General features: G+C 42.9%; 1 protein-coding gene across 1 annotated transcript in view; it reads right to left on the bottom strand.

Moving 5' to 3' along the window:
* Positions 1-6,893: 6,893 nt before the first annotated feature.
* The window catches only part of LOC132894816 (uncharacterized), a 53,005-nt gene continuing 38,063 nt past the window's right edge, over positions 6,894-21,835 (bottom strand). The window contains exons 7-10 of the mRNA XM_060934929.1: positions 11,364-11,496; positions 11,080-11,174; positions 10,786-10,920; positions 6,894-7,226 (exon numbers count right to left, since the gene is read on the bottom strand). Of these exons, the coding sequence (XP_060790912.1) occupies positions 6,894-7,226; positions 10,786-10,920; positions 11,080-11,174; positions 11,364-11,496 (696 nt within the window). The remainder of the gene's footprint in view (positions 7,227-10,785; positions 10,921-11,079; positions 11,175-11,363; positions 11,497-21,835) is intronic.

A 21,835-nucleotide genomic window follows, 5' to 3' on the forward strand; every position in this document is an offset into this window, starting at 1 on the left:
CTGTCACGTCTTTGCACACTTGAGCCTGGCGCAGCTTCAGCGGCTGCGCACGCTCCCAGAGCGCATTGTGCACGTGTTTGGGACCTAGTCGTTATTGGAAACCCCTGATACCGATTTGAGTGCAATCAGCACACACAGATGCAGACACTGTTTTTACAGAGGATTTGTGAAGCATTATCATTATCAGTGTCATGTTTGTTTCTAGCCATGTTTATAACGCTGTTTAATTATTCTGTTTTCTGTTTTGTAAATATCATGCCTGCTAATAAACACTTTCCTGCACTTAGATCTGTCTACCACTGTCTGTCTTGTAGTGTCCTGATCCCCAGATCTTTAACCCAGTCACATATAAAAAGTTGTTCTCCTCCATGCTCTTCCAGGTTTCATCTGTGTGTCCGTGTAGAATGATGTCTGCAGCACCAGGTAGTTTGAGGCAAGGCAAGGCAAGTTTATTTATATAGCGCATTTCATACACAGTGGCAGTTCAATGTGCTTTACAGAGGTAAAAGCAAAACAGTAAACAATAGAAAATAAAATTACATAAAATAAAGGGGGAAGAAGATAGAAAGTTCAGTAAAAACAGCAGAATAAAATGGAATAAAAGTTAAGTAAAGTTTAAGACATGCAAAGACTGTAAAAGTTAAGTAAAGTTTAAAACATGTAAAGATGATGATATTTATCAGTTAGCAGAAAGCATCTGAGAACAGCTTGGTCTTTAATCTAGATTTGAAGTGGCCAACAGCAAGAGCATTTTTGATGTCCTCTGGGAGTTGGTTCCATAGCTGTACTGCATAGTAGCTAAAAGCTGCTTCACCACACTTTGTTTTAACAACAGGTTTTACCAGTAAATTTTGCTGCTGCGATCTGGTAGATCTGATTGGGTTAGGCCGCTGCAACATATCAGAAAGGTAATTGGGCCCTGTACCATTTAGAGATTTGTACACCAGCAGCAATGCTTTAAAGTCAATTCTGTAGCTTACTGGAAGCCAGTGAAGGGACCTTAGAATTGGAGTAATGTGCTCTGTTCTTTGTGTTCGTGTGAGAACCCTAGCTGCTGCATTTTGAACCAGCTGAAGTCGTTTGATGGTCTTTTTTGGCAGGCCTGTGAAAAGGCCATTGCAGTAATCAACCCTACTAGAGATGAAGGCATGTATAAGTTTTTCCAGATCATTTTTTGACATAAGTCCTCTTAGTTTGGAAATGTTTTTTAGGTGATAAAATGACGATTTAGGGGTGGCACGGTGGTGTAGTGGTTAGCGCTGTCGCCTCACAGCAAGAGGGTCCTGGGTTCGAGCCCCGGGGCCGGCGAGGGCCTTTCTGTGTGGAGTTTGCATGTTCTCCCCGTGTCTGCGTGGGTTTCCTCCGGGTGCTCCGGTTTCCCCCACAGTCCAAAGACATGCAGGTTAGGTTAACCGGTGACTCTAAATTGACCGTAGGTGTGAGTGTGAATGGTTGTCTGTGTCTATGTGTCAGCCCTGTGATGACCTGGTGACTTGTCCAGGGTGTACCCCGCCTTTCGCCCGTAGTCAGCTGGGATAGGCTCCAGCTTGCCTGCGACCCTGTAGAAGGATAAAGCGGCTAGAGATAATGAGATGAGATGAGATGAGATGAGAATTACTTCTGTTTTATCTGTGTTCAGCTGGAGAAAATTTTGTGACATCCAGTTGTTGATTTGGTCGATACACTGGTAGAGACATTCAAGGTTGGCATAATCATTAGGTGATAGAGCAAGATAAATTTGGGTGTCATCTGCATAGCAGTGATACAAAATTGAGTTGTTCTTGATAATTTGTCCAAGTGGGAGCATATAAAGGTTGAATAGTAATGGTCCAAGGATCGACCCCTGGGGGACACCACAGGTCAAGGACATTGATGTTGAGGTACAATTTCCCATGGTAACAAAGAAGCTTCTATCTTTTAAGTATGATTTTAACCAATTGATAACTTTACCAGTCAATCCAACCCAGTGTTCAAGTCGATATAGCAGTATGTTGTGATCAACAGTATCAAAAGCTGCACTGAGGTCCAGTAACACCAGGACCGATGTTTTGCCTGCGTCAGTATTAAGACATATGTAATTTATAACTTTAATCAGCGCTGTTTCAGTGCTATGTTTGGCACGAAATCCTGACTGAAAGTTATCAAAACAGCTGTCTAACTTTCAGTCAGGATTTCGTGCCAATCATAGCACTGAAACAGCGCTGATTAAAGTTATAAATGACATACGTCTTAATACTGAGGTGTTGGGGAACTCAACGGATGGATCATTTTCTAACTCATAGGAAAAATCCTTCTTTGTTAGCATGTAAGGATCTAATCCCATTGAGTGGTTTCTATATCCGCTTCTTTTGAGTGTACTTCTTGGTTTTAATAATTTGTTTGTTTGCTGGACACAAACATGGCAATAAGTTCTTATGTTAATAGACCAGACTCCACTTTTGGATCATTAATCCCTTTGGACTGAGAATGACCTGCATGCATGGTTTTATGTTGGCTTCTGTCACATCCATACAGTTTTAAATGCAATACCTACAATTAAAAAGTTTGTTTTTATTGTATTTAATTCCAAGGCTCCCATCTGTAACATGGAATGATGTCGCATCCCATTAATCCACTTTACAATAGATTATTAGATTCTAATAGAATAGATGAGTCAAAATAATTGGGGATCTGTTAGGAGTGGCGAGCTGAGGTGAAGTGAGGACCCAAGAGCAGACTCAGAAAACAGGCAGTGTTTCCTGGAGCCAGCCTGGAGCCGGTGTGGAAGTCCCACAATCTAAGGCATGGATGGACTGGACCGGACTATGACAGGATCTTTTTAATGGGCCTCGACTCATGATAAGTATGAATAGGTGGCCCTCAAAGCAGAAAAGGTTGAGAACCCCTGGTCTAAGGTATTTATTTGGACACTTTATATACTGCTTGGGAACATATACCTGTATGTACCTTTTTAGCCCTAAAAAGGTACACATGCTTTCTTTGAGGTCCAATAACGAGCCCTAAGGGGTGTATATTAGTGTAGATTGTACCATGGGGGACAGAAATGGACTCCCACTGTACCACTATTTCTAACCGTGTAGGCTTTTGCATTATGCTGTGTTTGACTTAACTCGGCAGTGGAAAGTCTGAACTCGGCATTGAATCATTTCCGAGAGCTACAAATTTCTCATCTCATCTCATTATCTCTAGCCGCTTTATCCTGTTCTACAGGGTCGCAGGCGAGCTGGAGCCTATCCCAGCTGACTACGGGCGAAAGGCGGGGTACACCCTGGACAAGTTGCCAGGTCATCACAGGGCTGACACATAGACACAGACAACCATTCACACTCACATTCACACCTACGGTCAATTTAGAGTCACCAGTTAACCTAACCTGCATGTCTTTGGACTGTGGGGGAAACCGGAGCACCCAGAGGAAACCCACGCGGACACGGGGAGAACGTGCAAACTCCGCACAGAAAGGCCCTCACCGGCCACGGGGCTCAAACCCGGACCTTCTTGCTGTGAGGCGACAGCGCTAACCACTACACCACCGTGCTGCCCAGAGCTACAAATTTGAAAGAAAAAATTTTAATCGTGAGTTTGATGCATTTACTTACTCAAAACAAAATGGTGACCTCATCTCATTATATCTAGCCACTTTATTCTGTTCTACAGGGTCGCAGGCAAGCTGGAGCCTATCCCAGCTGACTACAGGCGAAAGGCAGGGTACACCCTGGACAAGTCACCAGGTCATCACAGGGCTGACACATAGACACAGACAACCATTCACACCTACAGTCAATTTAGAGTCACCAGTTAACCTAACCTGCACGTCTTTGGACTGTGGGGGAAACCGGAGCACCTGGAGGAAACCCACGTGGAGAACATGCAAACTCCGCACAGAAAGATCCTCGCCAGTCACGCGGCTTGAACCCAGACCTTCTTGCTGTGAGGCGACAGCGCTAACCACTACACCACCATGCCACCCTAAAATGGTGACCTGTACATTAAATATAAATACTGCTATAAATTCATTGAACGTAGTGAAGTGATATTTATTTATTTATTTATTTACTGTTGGTCATGTTGACACATCGAATTAGGGCTGGGGAGACATTCCTAAATTTCCAAGTCGGAATTCCAAATTTGAGGGGATATTTTCTTTGTTTTTTTCCATCATCAGAAGTCAGACGTTCCTAGCTTTAGTGAGTAGCCTGGCTAACTATCTGAATTTTCTTTGCAACTTTATTCTTGGCAGCGTAGGAATGTTAAGAGTTTGTCCTCTCATTTGATCCTACCAAACATGCACTGATGCCTTGATGGTTAAGGGTCTGGGTTACTGATCTGAAGGTCATGGGTTCAAGCCCCAGCACTGACAAGCTTTCACTGTTGGGTCCTTGAGCAAGATTTTTAACCCTCTCTCTGCTCTAGGAGTAGTGTGTCATGTACCCCCTTGTTGATAAGAGCGTCTGCTAAATGCCTGTGGATGGGTGTTCCTAATAAAGTGGCTGGTTCAGTTTTGGAAAGAAATAACATTACAGAGTAAATGTTGTTATGGAAGTAACTAGAATTACAAACCAATCCAGTGTGCCTTTTTTGATTACAGCACAGCCTGGTGGAGGAGCTATGAACTCGGGGGGAGACCTGGGTTTTGATAAAAGCCATGAGCCCATACTCTTTATGAGATCCGAACCAAAGTCATGTTCATGTGTTCCTAAGATGATCGCAAGATCAGAACTGAAGGGTATCAGTACTGTTAATGTTAGTGATGGTTCAATCAGCTTTATATTTCATATTTCAAGATGTTTCATGCATCATAGCTCCAGCATGACGACTAGAAATAATACAAACAGGTTTCATTCTCATTTTGAATTGAGAGAAAAAAAATTTCTTGAAAAATTTGAAATAGGTATAGAACTTGAGCTTTAAGTTTTGCCTCTTAATTTTGTTGGTAATGACATTTTTGATTAATCAATTCAATTTGTAAATTCTGTTTCCTCATTGGGAATGTACAGTACCTTCAGATCTGTTTTCATACTGTAGATTATTATTATTATTATTATTATTATTATTCCAAGCAGGGCCTCTGTCTGAACTGTAAAAAAGCAGTTATAAGGTTGTTAGACAACTGTAATTATTCTATCCACATTCACTGGATATGAGCAATCGTGCACTCTGATTGGCTACTCTACTACTAGGTTATTAGGTTATATACCGTGAGTAGAGAAAAACAAAATGGCAGAGCGTATAGAAATATGGAATAAAAGTATTTGATTGTAAGAACATATCTGTTTTATTTTATTCTTCAAGCATTGCTATTATTGCATTTTTCACAAATTGCTCCTGTCATTTCACCGGTTTGTTTACATTCTAAGTGGAAATTATTTTGTCGGACGTTTTGCATAAAGATTTTATCAAATTTGCAAAAAATAAAAATGTTCCATTCTCAAAATCCAGCGATTGTGTTTAGAATAAAACAGTTATTCCACTCAATCTCGTCATACACGACTTATAGCCAACTCGGTGCTACGCGCCTCATTGGCTATCAGCTCATGTACGACTCGATTTCATGGAATAACTCAATGAGTTTACTGCCATTTTTGTGAGCTGGAAAAGGAACTTTTTACCAAAATGTTGTACTGCTTTAGATATGAAATTATTACATTGTTAAATTTTGAACTCTAGGAGACAGAATTTTCTTCTTCCATTTTGCTAAAGCTGTCCGATGCACAATTGACACCTTTTTCTTTTTTGAAATGACATCTTTATTGCTGTCAGTATTAAACAATATTATGAGGTATGTCCATGTACAATTGTGCAGGGTTTTCATTTAAAAAAAACCTGCCTGTATAAAAAAGTACAATAAATCCATATGCTCCCTCATTCATGAAAATATAATGTAAAAATGGGCTATAAAGGAAACAGTTTCAATGATAATCCGGTGGCATTACACTTGAGACTGTCTTATTGGAAACATTTACAAACACACACATATATAGCTGTGTCACGCTATGAGAATACAACTACCTCAAGCATAACCTCACGTGTAATTTGCAACTTTTACATTCACTCATTTTCTGTACATGGGGAAGCTGGAGCCAATCCCGGCTGACATCGGGTAAGAGGCGGGGCTCACCCTGGACAGGTCGCCAATCCATTACAGGGCCAACACAGCGAGACAGACAGCCATTCACACTCACTCACACACCTATGGGCAATTTAGGGTAGCTAATTGAACTGCATGTCTTTGGACTGTGGGGGAAACCAGAGCTCCCAGAGGAAACCCACACAGGCACGACGAGAATGTAGAAACTCCAAACAGAAAGGCCCCAGTCGGCCATGGGGCTCAAACCCAGACCTTTCTTGCTGTGAGGTAACAGTGCTAACCACTCCACCACCCAACTTTTACATTAATACTATAAAATTAGATCTGCAATCGTTTCACAGCATATGAAACTGTACTGGGGCAACACACTGATGCAGTAGGGAGCAGTCCTGCCTAACAACTCCAGGGTACCTGGTTCAATCCTGAGTGGATTTTTACATGTTCTGCCCAAGACATAGGTCCCAACCCTCAAAAACCATGCCTGTATGTGGACTTGCTATGCAAAATTGCCCCACAGTGTAAATAATCCCATCTTGGATGGGATCCACTGCAATCTTGACTGAAATAAAGCATTTATTCCCCCCCCCCAAAAAAAAAGAATGAAAATGAAGTGTGAAATGCTTTCAATTCATGTTTAAGGGTTAATCCATTCCTCTGAACAGTTTCTTAACCTGCATTTGTACAGTAATGTTGAGGTTAGGAAGTGGTTCAATGCTAATTTGGTGTTTGGCAGCTGGACTAATCCCACAGCGATACCTGTGCACACTGCTTGTTTTGGTGTCTCATGCATCTGAAGCATTGGGATTTAGATTGGTCTCACTGTTGGGTAGTTAGTAGTTGTAGAGTTGGGGAAGGCAGTAGGGTTGGTGTGGTTCCCCCAGTCCGTGGTGAGGTTGCTCTTAAATTGGACAAATGGCTGTGGTAGTGGGCATGTGAGGTGAACCACAACACTGGCGGCCAACAGCAGAACTGCAGCCAGGACAGCCAATCCTCTCCTCAGCACTAACTGTGGGACCGAGAGCAGGGCTTTGTGTTGGACTTCTCCTGCTTCACGGTCCTCCACTTCATCCTGAGCATTCGCACTCTTTGTCAGTTCTTTGGTGTTCACTGGTTTAAAGCAAATGTTTACTGAGGATACCTAAAGGAGAATGAAGGAAATGGATCAGTTATAATGTTTTGGCTTTGCAAAATAATAGCAAGACAGAAACTGCAGTAGCGTTCAGTGTTTAATTTTTCCCTCTCAAACTCCATCCGTTCATTATCCATAACCACTTATCCTGTACAGGGTGGCAGGCAAGCTGGAGCCTATCTCAGCTGACTATGGGCAAGAGGCAGGGTACACCCTGGACAAGTCGCCAGGTCATCACAGGGCTGACACAGAGACAAACAACCATTCACATTCACACCTACAGTCAATTTAGAGCCACCATTTAACCTAACCTGCATGTCTTTCGGAGCACCCGGAGGAAACCCACACAGACACGGGGAGAACATGCAAACTCCACAAAGAAAGGCCCCTGTCACCGCTGGACTCAAACCCAGAACCTTCTTGTTGTGAGGTGACAGTGCTAACCACTGCACCACCGTGCCACCCCACCTGTCAAACTATTAAACTTTAAAGAACAGTCATTGATGTCAGTTATGCTCTCTGTTCTTCTTCCAATCTCTGTGCTGGGGCTGTAAGATTCAAGTATGGTCTTGATTCATTTTCTGTATTGATTTGGATTTGACTCAGTCTTTGGTGGTGGTTTCTCTAAATATGCACTGTAAAAAATTGGGGTACAGTAGGAGTCCATTTCTGTCCCCCAAGGTCCAGTCTACACTGATGTACACCCTAGGGCTCATTATTGGGCTTCAAGGTAACTATGTGGACATTTATAGGGTCAAAAAGGTACATATATGTTCTCAATCAGTATATAAATAGCACAAATAAGTACTTTAGAGGGTACTGCCCCAGGACAAGCCGCTGTACTGCTAAAAATCCAACAATGTACTTTGTTTTCTGAGAGTGTGGTCTTGGTCTTGACCAAGAATTATAAAAACGATGTTTGTTTTGTCTTGTCGTGGTCACATATCATTAAATCTATTAGTTTGGCTAAAGTAAACCTCAGTCTTGACTCTGCTTTGCTTTTATTTGGACTTGATCTTGACTTGACCTTAATTAAAAGCCTTAAAACTCAGTCTTGAGTCGATCTCAGCTAGTCCAGGTCTTGGACTTGTCTTGGATTTGGCAATGTCAGTGTTGTCTACAGCTCTAAAACACCACACCACATCATAGGAAATAGAGCTTTTGGATAGAGATGAGGCGCCACGATAGTGTAGTGGTTAGCACTGTCACCTCACTGCAAGAAGGTTCTGGGTTCAAGCCCAGTGGCCGACGGGGGCCTTTCTATGTGGAGTTTGCATGTTCTCCCTGTGTCTGCGTGGGTTTCCTCCGGGTGTTTCGGTTTCCCCCACAGTCCAAAGACATGCAGGTTAGGCTAATTGGTGGCTCATAATTGACTGTAGGTGTGAATGGTTGTTTGTCTCTATGTGTCAGCCCTGCGATGATCTGGTGACTTGTTCAGGGTGTACCCCGCCTCTCACCCATAGTCAGCTGGGATGGGCTCCAGCTCGCCCGCAACCCTGCACAATATAAGTGGTTACAGATAATGGATGGATGGGTAGAGATGAACCCAAAACGCCAGGAGTGCTTGAAAGTTTGTGAACCCTTTAGAATTTTCTATATTTCTGCATAAATATGACCTAAAACATCATCAGATTTTCATACAAGTCTGAAAAGTAGATAAAGAGAACCCAGTTAAACAAATGAGACAAAAATATTATACTTGGTCATTTATTTATTGAGGAAAATGATCCAATATTATATATCTGTGAGTGGCAAAAGTATGTTAACCTTTGCTTTCAGTATCTGGTGTGACCCCCTTGTGCAGCAATAACTGCAACTAAACATTTCCGGTAAAGGGTCCACAAACTTTCAAACACCACTGTATGCAACACTCTCCTTTGCATTTCCAAGCCTGTGCCTCCATTATTATCTCATTCGGCTGATGGGCAATGAGTTTATGCCATCATCTGGTGTCTGTCCGGCATCGTTCACATTTCACGAAAATCACTTCTTCTCTCTCAATTCTTCACTGATTTTTATTCTTTTTGGCAGGAAGGTAGGTCTGCCTGGGGTGCATATAGCTTCTACCCAAATTTGCATAATTGCAATTAATAATGAAGATATGGAGTAATTAATCAATCCCTAACGAGCAGTTTCCACACAAATCACTTCTTCTCCCTCAATTCTTCACCGATTTTGATTCTTTCTGGCATGAAGGTAGGGGTCCTAGGGTGCATATAACTTCTACCCAGATTTGGGTCAGAGTGAGCTACGCTATTATTGATGGTCTTGTTATTCAAGTATCATTCAATTTCTTATTATTTAGGAACATCCTGCTTTTGCTTTAATGACAGAACACAGTTGAGCTCTGTATGGACTCTAAGTTTGTGTAAAACCTAATGATCCATGTTGGATCAAATCTATTAGAGTCTCATCTGAACATGTGCTTCAGTGGAAGAGAAACGACTTGAGAAAAAAAATCAGTTTTTTAAAAAAATTGCTTAAATTTAAATAATGACCTAGAAATAGTGCTGAATATTGAATATGCAAGATATTGATAATTTATTTTTTAATTTATAAAATTCTAAAAAAAAAAAAAAAAGAAAAAAAGCAGATTTTCATGATGGTCTCAGACTCTTGGTGTCACCTTATTGTACCTTTTACTTCTTAATTTTCTTATCTGTTTACTGTCTGTCTTATTTGTCCTTTATTTTCATTTTCTGAATATTATTAAATGCTTTTTATGACTTGTGTGATATCTGTGTACAGTGTCAGTATCCTGATATACCCTGAAAGGAGCTTAAGAATAACATTCTCCTCTTCCTCTGCTTCATGTAATAATAATAATAATAATAATAATAATAATAATAATAATAATAATAGTCCCGGCGGCACGGTGGTGTAGTGGTTAGTGCTGTCGCCTCACAGCAAGAAGGTCCTGCGTTCGAGCCCCGGGGCCGGCGAGGGCCTTTCTGTGTGGAGTTTGCATGTTCTCCCCATGTCCGCGTGGGTTTCCTCCGGGTGCTCCGGTTTCCTCCACAGTCCAAAGACATGCAGGTTAGGTTAACTGGTGACTCTAAATTGACCGTAGGTGTGAATGTGAGTGTGAATGGTTGTCTGTGTCTATGTGTCAGCCCTGTGATGACCTGGCGACTTGTCCAGGGTGTACCCCGCCTTTCGCCCATAGTCAGCTGGGATAGGCTCCAGCTTGCCTGCGACCCTGTAGAAGGATAAAGCGGCTAGAGATGATGAGATGAGATGAGATAATAATCCTCTGCCACGAAGTGCAAAGGGGGATATAGGAATGGAGTCTGTCCATCCATCCGTCCGTTTCAATCTGGACAAGTTTTCTCAGAAACTATATAAGCTACATCAATGAAACTTTGCGTGCTCATACTACTGAAAAAAGCTGGGTAGCGTTTTATGAATGTGTCACAGCGCTTACAACATCATAAGTCAATATTAAAGCAATGGTCGTATAAGGTCATAAGTGTTCAGAGGTCTTCAAAAAATGCTTGTGGCAGAGGATAGTGATGACCATGTCTTCTTCTTATTATTATTGGAGTGTAAATGATCAGGAGCGTCTCACCGAAGTTCCTCCAGCAGGTATTTGCTCACGGGTATCTGGTCCTTCAGGAATCATGTTGTCCATGATTGGGACGCCAAGATGTGTCTCCTGTCCTACACAGTCCACTTTCCCAGTTTTTCCAGCATGTCTCTGGGCCTGAAGGTAAAGCATAGAAAGCAGCTAATGGCAAGTTTGAGCTCTATATCAGAATAAAGCTGCTGGGCATGAAGGATAACAGTGATAAATGGAGCTCCAGCATTACAGTCAACAGTCTATACCGCTTTATCTCTTCAGCTCCGTGCATTAGAGCCTTACCTTCACTGTCAGTTTTTGCCAATCGAGTTTAAAGATGACAGTGATGAAAAAGCAAGCTTGGATGACGACGCAGACCAAGAGACTAAGTGTCAGACCTGAGAAGTCGAGGAAAACAAAAACAAAAAGTTTCTTCAGGAAGTACGACTTTGACAAACATGTGAAGCACTGGTTTAGAATTCTTTTTAATATCTGATCTGAACTCATTTTAATTAACATGATACTTCTTTTGGGATTGGAAAGAGAACCTGGGAGAACATCGTAGCGTAGGATGGAAATATGATTACCGAGAATCCTCAGCTTGGCAGCAAACATGAGTAATATTCCCAAAGGAAGTCCGATACAGTAGTAAGAGACCAGGTTGGCTATGGCTGCTATCTTCTGATTCCCTGAACCCAGAAGGATCCCAGAGCTCACACACTAGATCGAATAAAGCACCAGAAAATTCTAGTGGTAAATATTTACAAAGACAAACATCATACATTTTACATTTACAAGATCGTAAATACTTAGTTAAAGAAAGAATTCAGGCATATAATAAAGGGATATTAAAGTCTAATCATTCTTAAAGGAATGAGATGCTATGAAAGTATTATACATTGTGGCATTGCTTCAAAAATTGCCTCAATGAGGCTGGAGCTCATACCGGCCACTGTTGTTGAGTATGAGTTTCAAATCTGATCAATCCTGTAGGAGGAGGAGTGATTTTTGTGAAATTGCATATGACCCCTGTGTAGCCGCATCCATGACAGGTAGCGCCACCTGGTGAACAATTCTTGTTGGAATATGTCTTTAGAGTCTTCTGGGTGAGTTTTAGTGAAAACGTCCCAGCAGCTTATGAACAGTAGTGTTTGGTGCGAGTGACGAGTCACCCAAATTTTTCAAACGCCCATAAAATCATAAATATAACAGGTGGCGCCACCGTCTTGAGAACTTTTACACATATCAACCTGGGGAACATTCCATATGAGTTTGATCAAAATCTGATCAATCCTGTAGGAGGAGTAGCGGTTTTTGTGAAACTGCATATGACCCCTGTGTAGCCTCATCAATGGCAGGTGGCGCCACCTGGTGAAAAAATCTTGTTGGAATATGTCTTTAGAGTCTTCTGGGTGAGTTTCAGTGAAAATGTCCCAGCAGTTTACGAAGAGTAATGTTTAATCTGACGAGTCACCCAAAAATTTCAGACACCCAAAAAATCGTAAATATGACAGATGGCACCACCATCTTGACAACTTTTATGCACACCCACCTGGAAAACATTGTGTGTGAGTTTGATAGAAATCTGATCAATCCAGCAGGAGGAGTAGCGCTTTTTGTAAATTGTGGACAGACAATGATGGACAACAACGGATGAACAACGCATGATCGCATAAGCTCATCCAGATGAGCTCAAAATTACCATAAAATCAGGATGTTCAAATTACAGGTGGAAGAAAGTTTTTAATGTTGAATGTTGAAAGTCAAACTCCAAATGCTTAGCAACTCAAGTCAAATCAACTTTATTGTCAAATATGCTATACATGCTCGACATACAGCAGAGATGAAATTTCAGTCCTCTCTGACCCACGGTGCAAACATGCAATGCAATAAATAAAAATAGAATAAATGAAAAAACAAACAATATAAACAGTATAAACACTCTAGAAAGGAACTAGACAGACTAAACACTCAAACAAATGATATAAACAGTATAAACACTCTAGATAAGAACTAGACATAGACTAAACACTCGCGCGCACACACACACGTAAATTGGTGCAAATAAACAGACAAGGGCACTTGAGGTATAGCAGGTAAACATGAAATAAGCAGTATAAACAATAAACTAATGGCTGTTAAGGTGAGGTAGTCCAGAATAGTGCAAATGAGCGAGGTAAAGTGAAATATGCAGTCCCTGAGTTCAGTGTGTTAATGAACATTGAGAGAGTGTGTGTGTGTGTGTGTGTGTGTGTGTGTGTGTGTGTGTGTGTGTGTTGGGGGGGGACTGTGAGGGTGACATGTCAGATGCTGAAGGGGGGGCAGGGGTGTGTGCGAGCAGAATCTGTGGCAGAAGCCAGAGGGGGGAGGAGTGGCAGAACAGGGAGGGAGTTGAGCCTCCTGACCGCCTGGTGAAAGAAACTGTTCTTGAGCCTGTTGGTTTTGGCCTGGAGACTCCGCAGTTTCCTCCCCAACGGCAGCAGACTGAAGAGGCTGTGAGATGGGTGGGTGGGGTCACCTGCAATCCTGATGGCTTTGCGGGTGAGGCGGGAGTTATAAATATCCATTAGAGAAGGGAAAGAGACACCAATGATCCTCTCAGCTGCTCTCACGATGCGCTGCAGAGTCTTGCAGCAGGACACGGTGCAGGTGCCATACCACACAGTGATGCAGCTGGTCAGGATGTTCTTGATGGTGCCTCTGTAGAATGTGTGCATGATGGGGGCCGGGACTCTTGCTCTCCTCAGTTTGCGGAGGAAGTACAGACGCTGTTGGGCTTTTTTGGCCAGTGATGCGGTGTTGTTGCTCCAGGACAGGTCTTTAGAGATGTGCACACCCAGAAACTTGGTGCTGCTCACCCTCTCCACTGCAGCACCGTCAATAGATAGTGGAGCACGCTGGGTGTGTGCTCTCCTGAAGTTCACAACAATCTCCTTCGTCTTCTCCATGTTCAGGCGGAGATTGTCGTCCTTGCACCACATGGCCAAGTGGCTCACCTCACTCCTGTAGATTGTCTCATCGCTATTGTTGATGAGACCCACCACAGTCGTGTCGTCTGCAAACTTAATGAAGAGATTGGAGCTGGATGTTGGTGTGCAGTCGTGGGTCAGCAGAGTGAAATGGAGGGGCCTCAGCACACATCCTTGGGGAGCCCCCGTGTTCAATGTGATGGTGCTGGAGGAGTTGCTGCCGACCCGTACAGCCTGTGGTCTCCCCGTCAGGAAGTCCAGCAGCCAGTTGCACAGGGAGGTGTTGAGTCCCAGCTGGTCCAGTTTATGAATGAGCTGCTGAGGAATGATTGTGTTGAATGCTGAGCTAAAGTCTATGAATAGCATTCTGACATATGAGTCTTTTGTCTCCAGGTGGGTGAGGGCTGAGTGGAGGGCAGTGGAGATGGCGTCATTGGTCGAACGGTTGGACTGATATGCAAACTGGAAAGGGTCCAGGGCGGGGGGGAGGGCAGACTTGATATGCCGCATGACTCGCCACCTGAAGCACTTCATGAGGATGGGAGTGAGTGCGACAGAGCGGTAGTCATTGAAGCAGGAGGGAGACGGCTTCTTCGGGACCGGGATGATGGTGGTGGCTTTGAGGCATGTGGGGACAACAGCCTGGCTCAACGAGATGTTGAAGATGTCTGTAAAGACATCTGTGAGCTCCTCGGCACAGTCTCTCAGGACACGACCAGGAATGTTATCAGGACCCGGGGCTTTTCATGCATTTGTCGTCCTGAGAGCTCTCCTCACGCTGTTTGGGGACAGCGTCAACACCTGGTCGCCAGGAGGTGGTGGGGTCTTCTGTGCCGTGGTGCTGTTGTCTGCCTCAAAGCGAGCGAAGAAGTCGTTCAACTGATTCAGCAGAGACGTGGAGTTGTCACAGGTCTGCAGCGAGGGCTTGTAGTCTGTGATGGTCTGAATCCCCCGCCACAGGTTCCTGGTGTCTCTGCTGTCATTGAAATAGTCAGCAATGTACCTGGAATACACTCTCTTAGCCACCATGATGCCTCGTGACAGGTTGGCCCTAGCTGTCCTCAGGCCCACCTCGTCCCCAGCTCTGAAGGCAGCGTTCCGAGCCCACAGGAGCCTGTGGACTTCCCCTGTCAGCCATGGCTTCTGATAGGCAGTGACGGTCTCCGTGTACTCCTGTAGACCTGTGATGTTGTTGTAGGTGGCCGCCTGTCTGAACATGCTCCAGTCAGTGGTGGAAAAACAGTCCTGAAGTGACTCTGAGGACCCCTCTGGCCACACATGTACCTGCTTTGTAGCTGGTTTGGTGACTTTAACCAGTGGCCTGTATGCTGGCATTAGCATAACAGTGGAGTAATCTGAGGCCCCAAGGTGGGGGAGGGGTAGGGCTTTGCAGGCGTCATTATGCATGGTGTAAACATTGTCCAGAGTATTGTTTCCACATGTGGGAAAGTTGATATGTCCATAGAGTTTTGGAAACACGCTCTTGGGGTTTGCATGATTGAAATCCCCAGCCAGGATGAGGAAGGCATCTGGGTGGGCTGTCTGCTGCTCACTGATGTGCTGATAGAGTTCATTCAGTGCTTCACTCCTGTTGTTATTGGAGCCGGGAGGGATGTATAATGCTACCAATAGCAGCAACGTCTGAGAAAGTCCTCAAGCCAAATACGGTGTCAAATACACTTCAACTCCGTGATAATGAACTCCTTAGGGACATCCAAATAGTTCATTAAACCAAAAAGTTTGTAATACTGAAATGGAGCCACTTCTCACACCAAACACTCACTCTTATATCAAACAAAACCGAGTGTGTTTAATTTATATTTACTCTTAATTCACTTACATATTTACGAAGTAAAGGAAATAAGTCACGCTCGCCGTCATTTGCTTGCTGCATCTTCTTTCTTTTCAGCCCATCACGTTGATTGCAGTTATGAATGAAGTCTCGGAGGTCTTTCTCTTTTTCTTTAAAAGTTGAAATTGAATTTTTCGGGATACCGTAATCTTTAGACTAATTCATTGCTTTCTCATCACACTTCAGACGCTCCAGAATATGAAGCTTGTCTTCAATGGGGTCATGTCTGTATGTGTGCAGCAGTGCACCAAACTGCTACTCATGTACATGCACACAGCACCATTAGGACTAATTACCATGCACCTGTTCCGGATTAGAGTGCAATCACAGCACATGCTTATAACGACTCTCAATACACACAGACTTTGTAAAGTATACATGCTGTAGCTTGTCTCACATTACCAAGCCTTTTGTACCACTGTGCTAATATTCTGGTTTTGTATTTTGCCCTTTATCTCTGCCTTTGATATCCCATCCATGCCTCACTTGACCATTCCCCGTTTCTCAACTCTGATATTTGATCAGTGAATTGGATCTGTTTGCTTGCGTGTTTTTAAATAAAACTCTCCCAGCGATTCCATCCATCTATAGACCCCTTCGCAGTAAACGTCATTCATACGTAAGAGGAAATTGCGCGCACAGCCTGGACCCAAAAAAGACTCAGCGACGGTAGTGACGAGAAGAAATATTTGGAAGAAATGCCTAGTTGTTGTGTGGTCGGGTGTCAGAATCGTAGCAGTGATGGGGTTAAAATGTACAGAATTCCAGCAGGATCTCACCCATTCCAAAAAAATCGCCGACGTCTATGGCTACAAGCCATCAAACGTGTAGACTGGGATGAAAGCACTATCAAAAATGCATGGGTTTGCAGCGCCCACTTCATCACAGGTAAGATCAGGCTATTTATTAAATCTTTCTTTTTTTATTCTTTCTAGTCTTCGTTTATTGATGTAGCAAAATACTTTGGTAACGTTTGTCTGATTAGCTGGGTCATAGTTACACAATGTAATGAATATTGTTAGCATGTTAACTTAGCTTTGCATGCAATTTTGTTTGTAGGAGAGGTCTCGCTTGACTCAAGCAGTCCAGATTTTGTGCCATCATTATTTGTGTATGCCGAAAATCACAATTTTAAAGCAAGGATGGAAAGGTAAAATTGTGTGCCCTCATTCTAAATGCCAACTTACGTTGACTGCTCTAACCTAGCTCCCGCCCCATTCAGTTTCATTTCTGGTCTTTGCCTCTCGCTTTTTACGCAACTCTGATTTCTCTTAGCTGCACTCTTTACACCATCATTCCTTTCATGCCATTACCTCCTGCAAATTGCTGTTTAGTGTTGGTATTTGCTGTTGTAGCTAAAGCCACATTGCCATCACATCACTGGCATAATTTGATTAAAACAAAATGAATATGAATGTCCCATTGTTAATCAAGTTGTAGTCTCGCTGTAACCAGAATGTTGATGGCAGGCTACTTTTGTAAATAGTTTTTTTTTTTTTTTGAGTTTGACATTTTTTTGTAAATAGTATGACTGCCTTCAGGTATCAGAGTAAAACTTACTAACGTCATCCGTCCACTCTTTAATTAAATACGGATCCGGTAGGCGATGTCCACTTGTTAGAGTTAACTTATTTATGTAGCATTCTCGATCTTGTAACGACAATTGTTTTGCATAATCTGACAGCTCATACTGCCGGTCTATGGGCAGCGCCATTGTTTGTGTGTCCAGGCTGCGCGCGCATCCTGGCAACGGTCAGAACAATACTTATAAAGACTCGGGTAAAACTGTTTTTAGCTCATAAAATAAAGTCCTTTTAAGGGCTCTTTTGAAGCAGGGATGTGATTTTTCCGCGAATTCGCAGAATTCCGCTTTTTTCACCTCAAAACTTGAAGAAAATTTTTTTCCGATTTTTCCCTCATCCACATTCGTATCCTATTCGTTCCGACTTTGTTTGAAAGATGGCAGCCTCGGATTTGCATCTTTACGCCTCGATCACGGAGGCTGCCATCTTTCAACTCTTTGTTTGAAGCGAGCTTACGTACAGCTATCTAACAAGCGCGTTCATTGGTTGTTACAGAGCGATGAGCCAATCACGTACCTCGTTTCATCTCAATGACGTAATTGCGTAAATTACGTAATTACGTCAATGAGATGAAACGAGGTACGTGATTGGCTCATCGCTCTGTAACAACCAATGAACGCGCTTGTTAGATAGCTGTACGTAAGCTCGCTTCAAACAAAGAGTTGAAAGATCTCAGGAGTGCCGCTTGGTGAAAACTTGGAGGAAATTAAAAAGAATATTAAAGGAGGAACAGTGGTAACTGTCAAGAGACTGGTGGCTAAGCGAAATGGAGAAATAGTTGAAAGTACATCCCTGCTATTGGGGTTTAAAGAGCAACGCCTTCCGGAGCGAGTGATGATCGGTTATATGAGCTTTAGTGTGAGGGAATACATTCCTCCCCCGATTAGGTGCTTTAAATGCCAGCGCTATGGCCATGTAGCTGCTGTTTGTAAAGGGAGTCAGAGATGTGGAAAATGTGGGGGGAGCCATGAATATGGACAGTGTGGTGAGGGGGTAGCGAGGAAATGCTGTAACTGTGGTGGGGATCACACAGCCGCTTATGGGGGTTGCCCAGTGAGGAAAAGGGCCGCGAGTGTACAACAGATCAGAGCTACAAAAAATTTGTCCTACGCTGAAGCTGTGAAGGAGGTGGACAAGGATAAAAGGGAGCATGGAAATATTAACAAGGGACAAAAGCAGAGTGAGGTGATGGTTAGCTCAGAGTGGCTAGTGCTGTTCATAGCATATGTGATAAATTGTTCAGAGGGGGTAAAATCTAAGTCCGAGAAAATTAAGATAATATCCAAGGCTGCAGGGAAGTTCCTGAATGTACCCGAGTTGTCCCCTGAAAAGATAAGTTCTGACCTGAGTAGGCTGAGCGAGTCCCCAGAGTCAACATCTTCTCCACCAGTATTAATAAGTCTAGCTTAGTGGTCCTGCAATGGAATGCAAGAAGTCTTATAGCTAATGGGCAGGAATTCAAAGGGTTTGTTCAAGAGCTACGTGATGAACCAGATGTTATCTGTATTCAGGAATCCTGGCTAAAGAGCTCATTAGACTTTGCAATCAAAGGGTATACGTGCATTAGGAGAGACAGGGTGGGGGGTTCTGGTGGTGGCGGTTGCGTCATCTGTGTAAAGAGTGGAATGCAATTTAGAGAACTAAAGAAAGGGGGCGAGCTGGAGGTTTTATGTGTTGAAGTATGGACTAAGGAAGGTAGTGTGAGTATAGTTAACTTCTACAATCCATGTAAACTAATTGAGATGGAACAGTTAGAGGTGATCTGGGAGGGGCTGGGTGAAAAGGTTATATGGTGTGGGGATTTTAATGCACACAGCACACTGTGGGGGGATAAAGATGATGTAAATGGAAGTATTGTGGAAGAGTTTTTAGATGAGAAGGGGCTTGTTTGTTTAAATGATGGTTCATACACACGAATAGATGTGACAAAAGGAACTGGCTCAGCCATCGATCTCACAATAGTGTCTCAACCTTTAGCCACCAGGTGCAGTTGGCAGGTACTAAACAACACATTGGGCAGCGATCACTTTCCTGTAGTAGTTCAGCTTGAGATAGAGCTAGTTAGAGAGTTGGTGGTGAGAAAAGGGAAATGGATTCTAGGGGAAGCGGACTGGGAAAGCTACTCAGAGTTAAGTGAGGGCAATCTAATGCATATTGGGTCCAATGATAGCATTGAAAGCATGTGCTGGGCTGTTACCAACAGTGTTATAAGGGCAGCTGAGATTGCTATCCCTAAATCTGAGCCAGGTAGTAAAGGAAGAATAGTGCCTTGGTGGTCCAAGGAGTGTAGGAAGGCTATTAAAGAGCGTAATAAAGCATTTAGAGTTTTAAGGAAAAGTTTGAATTTTGAGAATCTGATTAAGTACAAACAGAGTCAAGCGATAGTGAGGTTTACAATTAAAAAAACAAAAAGGGAATATTGGAAAGCATTTTGTGACACTTTGGATAGAACTACCCCATTAGAAAGAGTATGGGGAATGATTAAAAAAATGAGAGGTAATAGGAGACACTTTGAGTATCCAGTAATGATGGAAGAAGGCAGAGCTATTATAAGTAGTAAGGGCAAGGCAGAAGCCATTGCTAAGGCACTTGTAAAGGTACATAGCTCAGGAAACCTCACTCCTGCTGAAGCAAGGGGAAGAGAAATGACAATAGGAAAATACAGGCATGTTTTAGAAGAGGAAATGGGCGATGAGAATGTTTTAAATATGCTCTTTGATTTGAGTGAATTTAATAGGGCAATAAAGAAAGTGGGAAGGTCTACCCCTGGAAGAGATGGGATTTGCTATATTATGTTGGAGAAGCTGACAGATAAAGGGAAGGAGGTGGTGCTGGGTTTAATTAATAAGGTATGGGTGGAAGGAGTCATTCCAACTGAATGGAAACAGGCAGTAATAATCCCAATAAGGAAGCCTGGGAAAGATCCAAAGATTCCAACAAACTATAGACCCATAGCGCTGACATCGCAGTTGGGTAAAATAATGGAGAGAATGGTGAATGACAGAATGGTCTACTGGTTAGAAACGCAAAATATTCTGCACAGCTACCAGAGTGGATTTAGGCAGGGAAGGGGTACTATGGATCCTATGGTGGCCTTAGAAGATTCTATAAGGAAAGCTCAGGTTAACAAGGAAACAGTGAAGGCAGTGTTTTTTGACGTAGAAAAAGCATATGATATGGTCTGGAGAGAGGGACTTCTAATTAAACTGAGACAGATGGGCATAATGGGTAGAATGTTTCAGTGGGTTAGAGACTTCCTAACAGGTAGAAGAATCATGGTCAAAATTAATGAAGAGCTAAGCAGTGAACATACAGTGGAAAATGGCACACCTCAAGGAAGCATCATCAGTCCGATATTGTTCCTGATCATGATTAATGATGTTTTTAAGGAAGTGCAGGGATCAGTTAATGTTGCTTTGTTTGCAGATGATGGTGCTATGTGGAAAAGGGGGAGAAATGTTGATTTCATTGTCCACAAAATGCAGCAGTCAATTGATAAGGTCCAAAACTGGGCTCTGCAGTGGGGATTTAGAATTTCTATAGATAAAACTAAAACTGTTTTTTTTACCAGAAGAAATATTCCTATGGAGTTGAAGTTGAACTTATTTGGATGTGAGTTAGAAAGAGTTGAGTGTTTTAAATACTTGGGCCTATGGTTTGATAAGAGGTTAACCTGGTCTGCGCATATACAGAGCATGCTAGACAAGTGTAAAAAGGTACTAAATGTAATGCGCTGCCTGCGTGGAGTGGATTGGGGAGCCAAAAGGTCAGCTTTGAGGACTATATATGTCAGCCTTATAAGATCCGTATTTGACTACGGGTGTGTGGCATACAGATCTGCATCTAAGACGCTGTTGAGGAAACTAGATGTCATCCAGCATAAGGCATTAAGATTATGTTGTGGGGCCATGAAATCTACTCCTGTTAATGCTATACAGGTAGAGATGGGGGAAATGCCACTATATATAAGGAGGGACCAGCTGGCCTTGGTCTATTGGGCTAACCTCAGAGGGCAAAGAAATGATCATATTAGTAAGTCTACGTTAATACATTGCCAGGAGAGAGATAAACCAGGTAAAAGCTTTGGGTGGGTGGTTCCACAAAAAGTAGAGGTGTTGGGCTTGCAGGCGCTAGCTCTGTGCCCAGCTGTTTCACATCCAGTTGTGCCGCCATGGTTGTTAAAGAAGCCAGTAATAGATTTAGTACTTCTGGAGTTGAAGAAGAGCGAAGACTTCAGCAAAGATATGGTCGAGTGCCATATTAGTGTACAGTACAAGGACAAACTTAGGGTCTATACTGATGCATCAAAGTCTGCAGGCGGTAAAGTTGGCATTGCATTTGTAGTTCCAGAGCTCAAATTTTGCAAAACAGAAAGGTTAACCAATGATCTTGCAGTACACACAGCAGAACTAATAGCCATCCTCACTGCATTATCCTGGATAGAGGGATATAGTCCTAAGGGTGGAGTGCTTATTGCTTCAGATTCTGCTTCTGCGCTGATGAGTATTCAGAATACTATGTCAGAGTCCAGACAAGACTTAGTGTTGGAAATTGCACAATTGGTTAGTGGAATTATAAACTCAGGTACAGATGTAACTTTCTTATGGATCCCAGCACATATTGGGATAAGAGGGAATGAGTTGGCAGACATGAAC

The sequence above is a fragment of the Neoarius graeffei genome, chromosome 12 (assembly GCF_027579695.1).
Source record: "Neoarius graeffei isolate fNeoGra1 chromosome 12, fNeoGra1.pri, whole genome shotgun sequence".
NCBI lineage: Eukaryota > Metazoa > Chordata > Actinopteri > Siluriformes > Ariidae > Neoarius > Neoarius graeffei.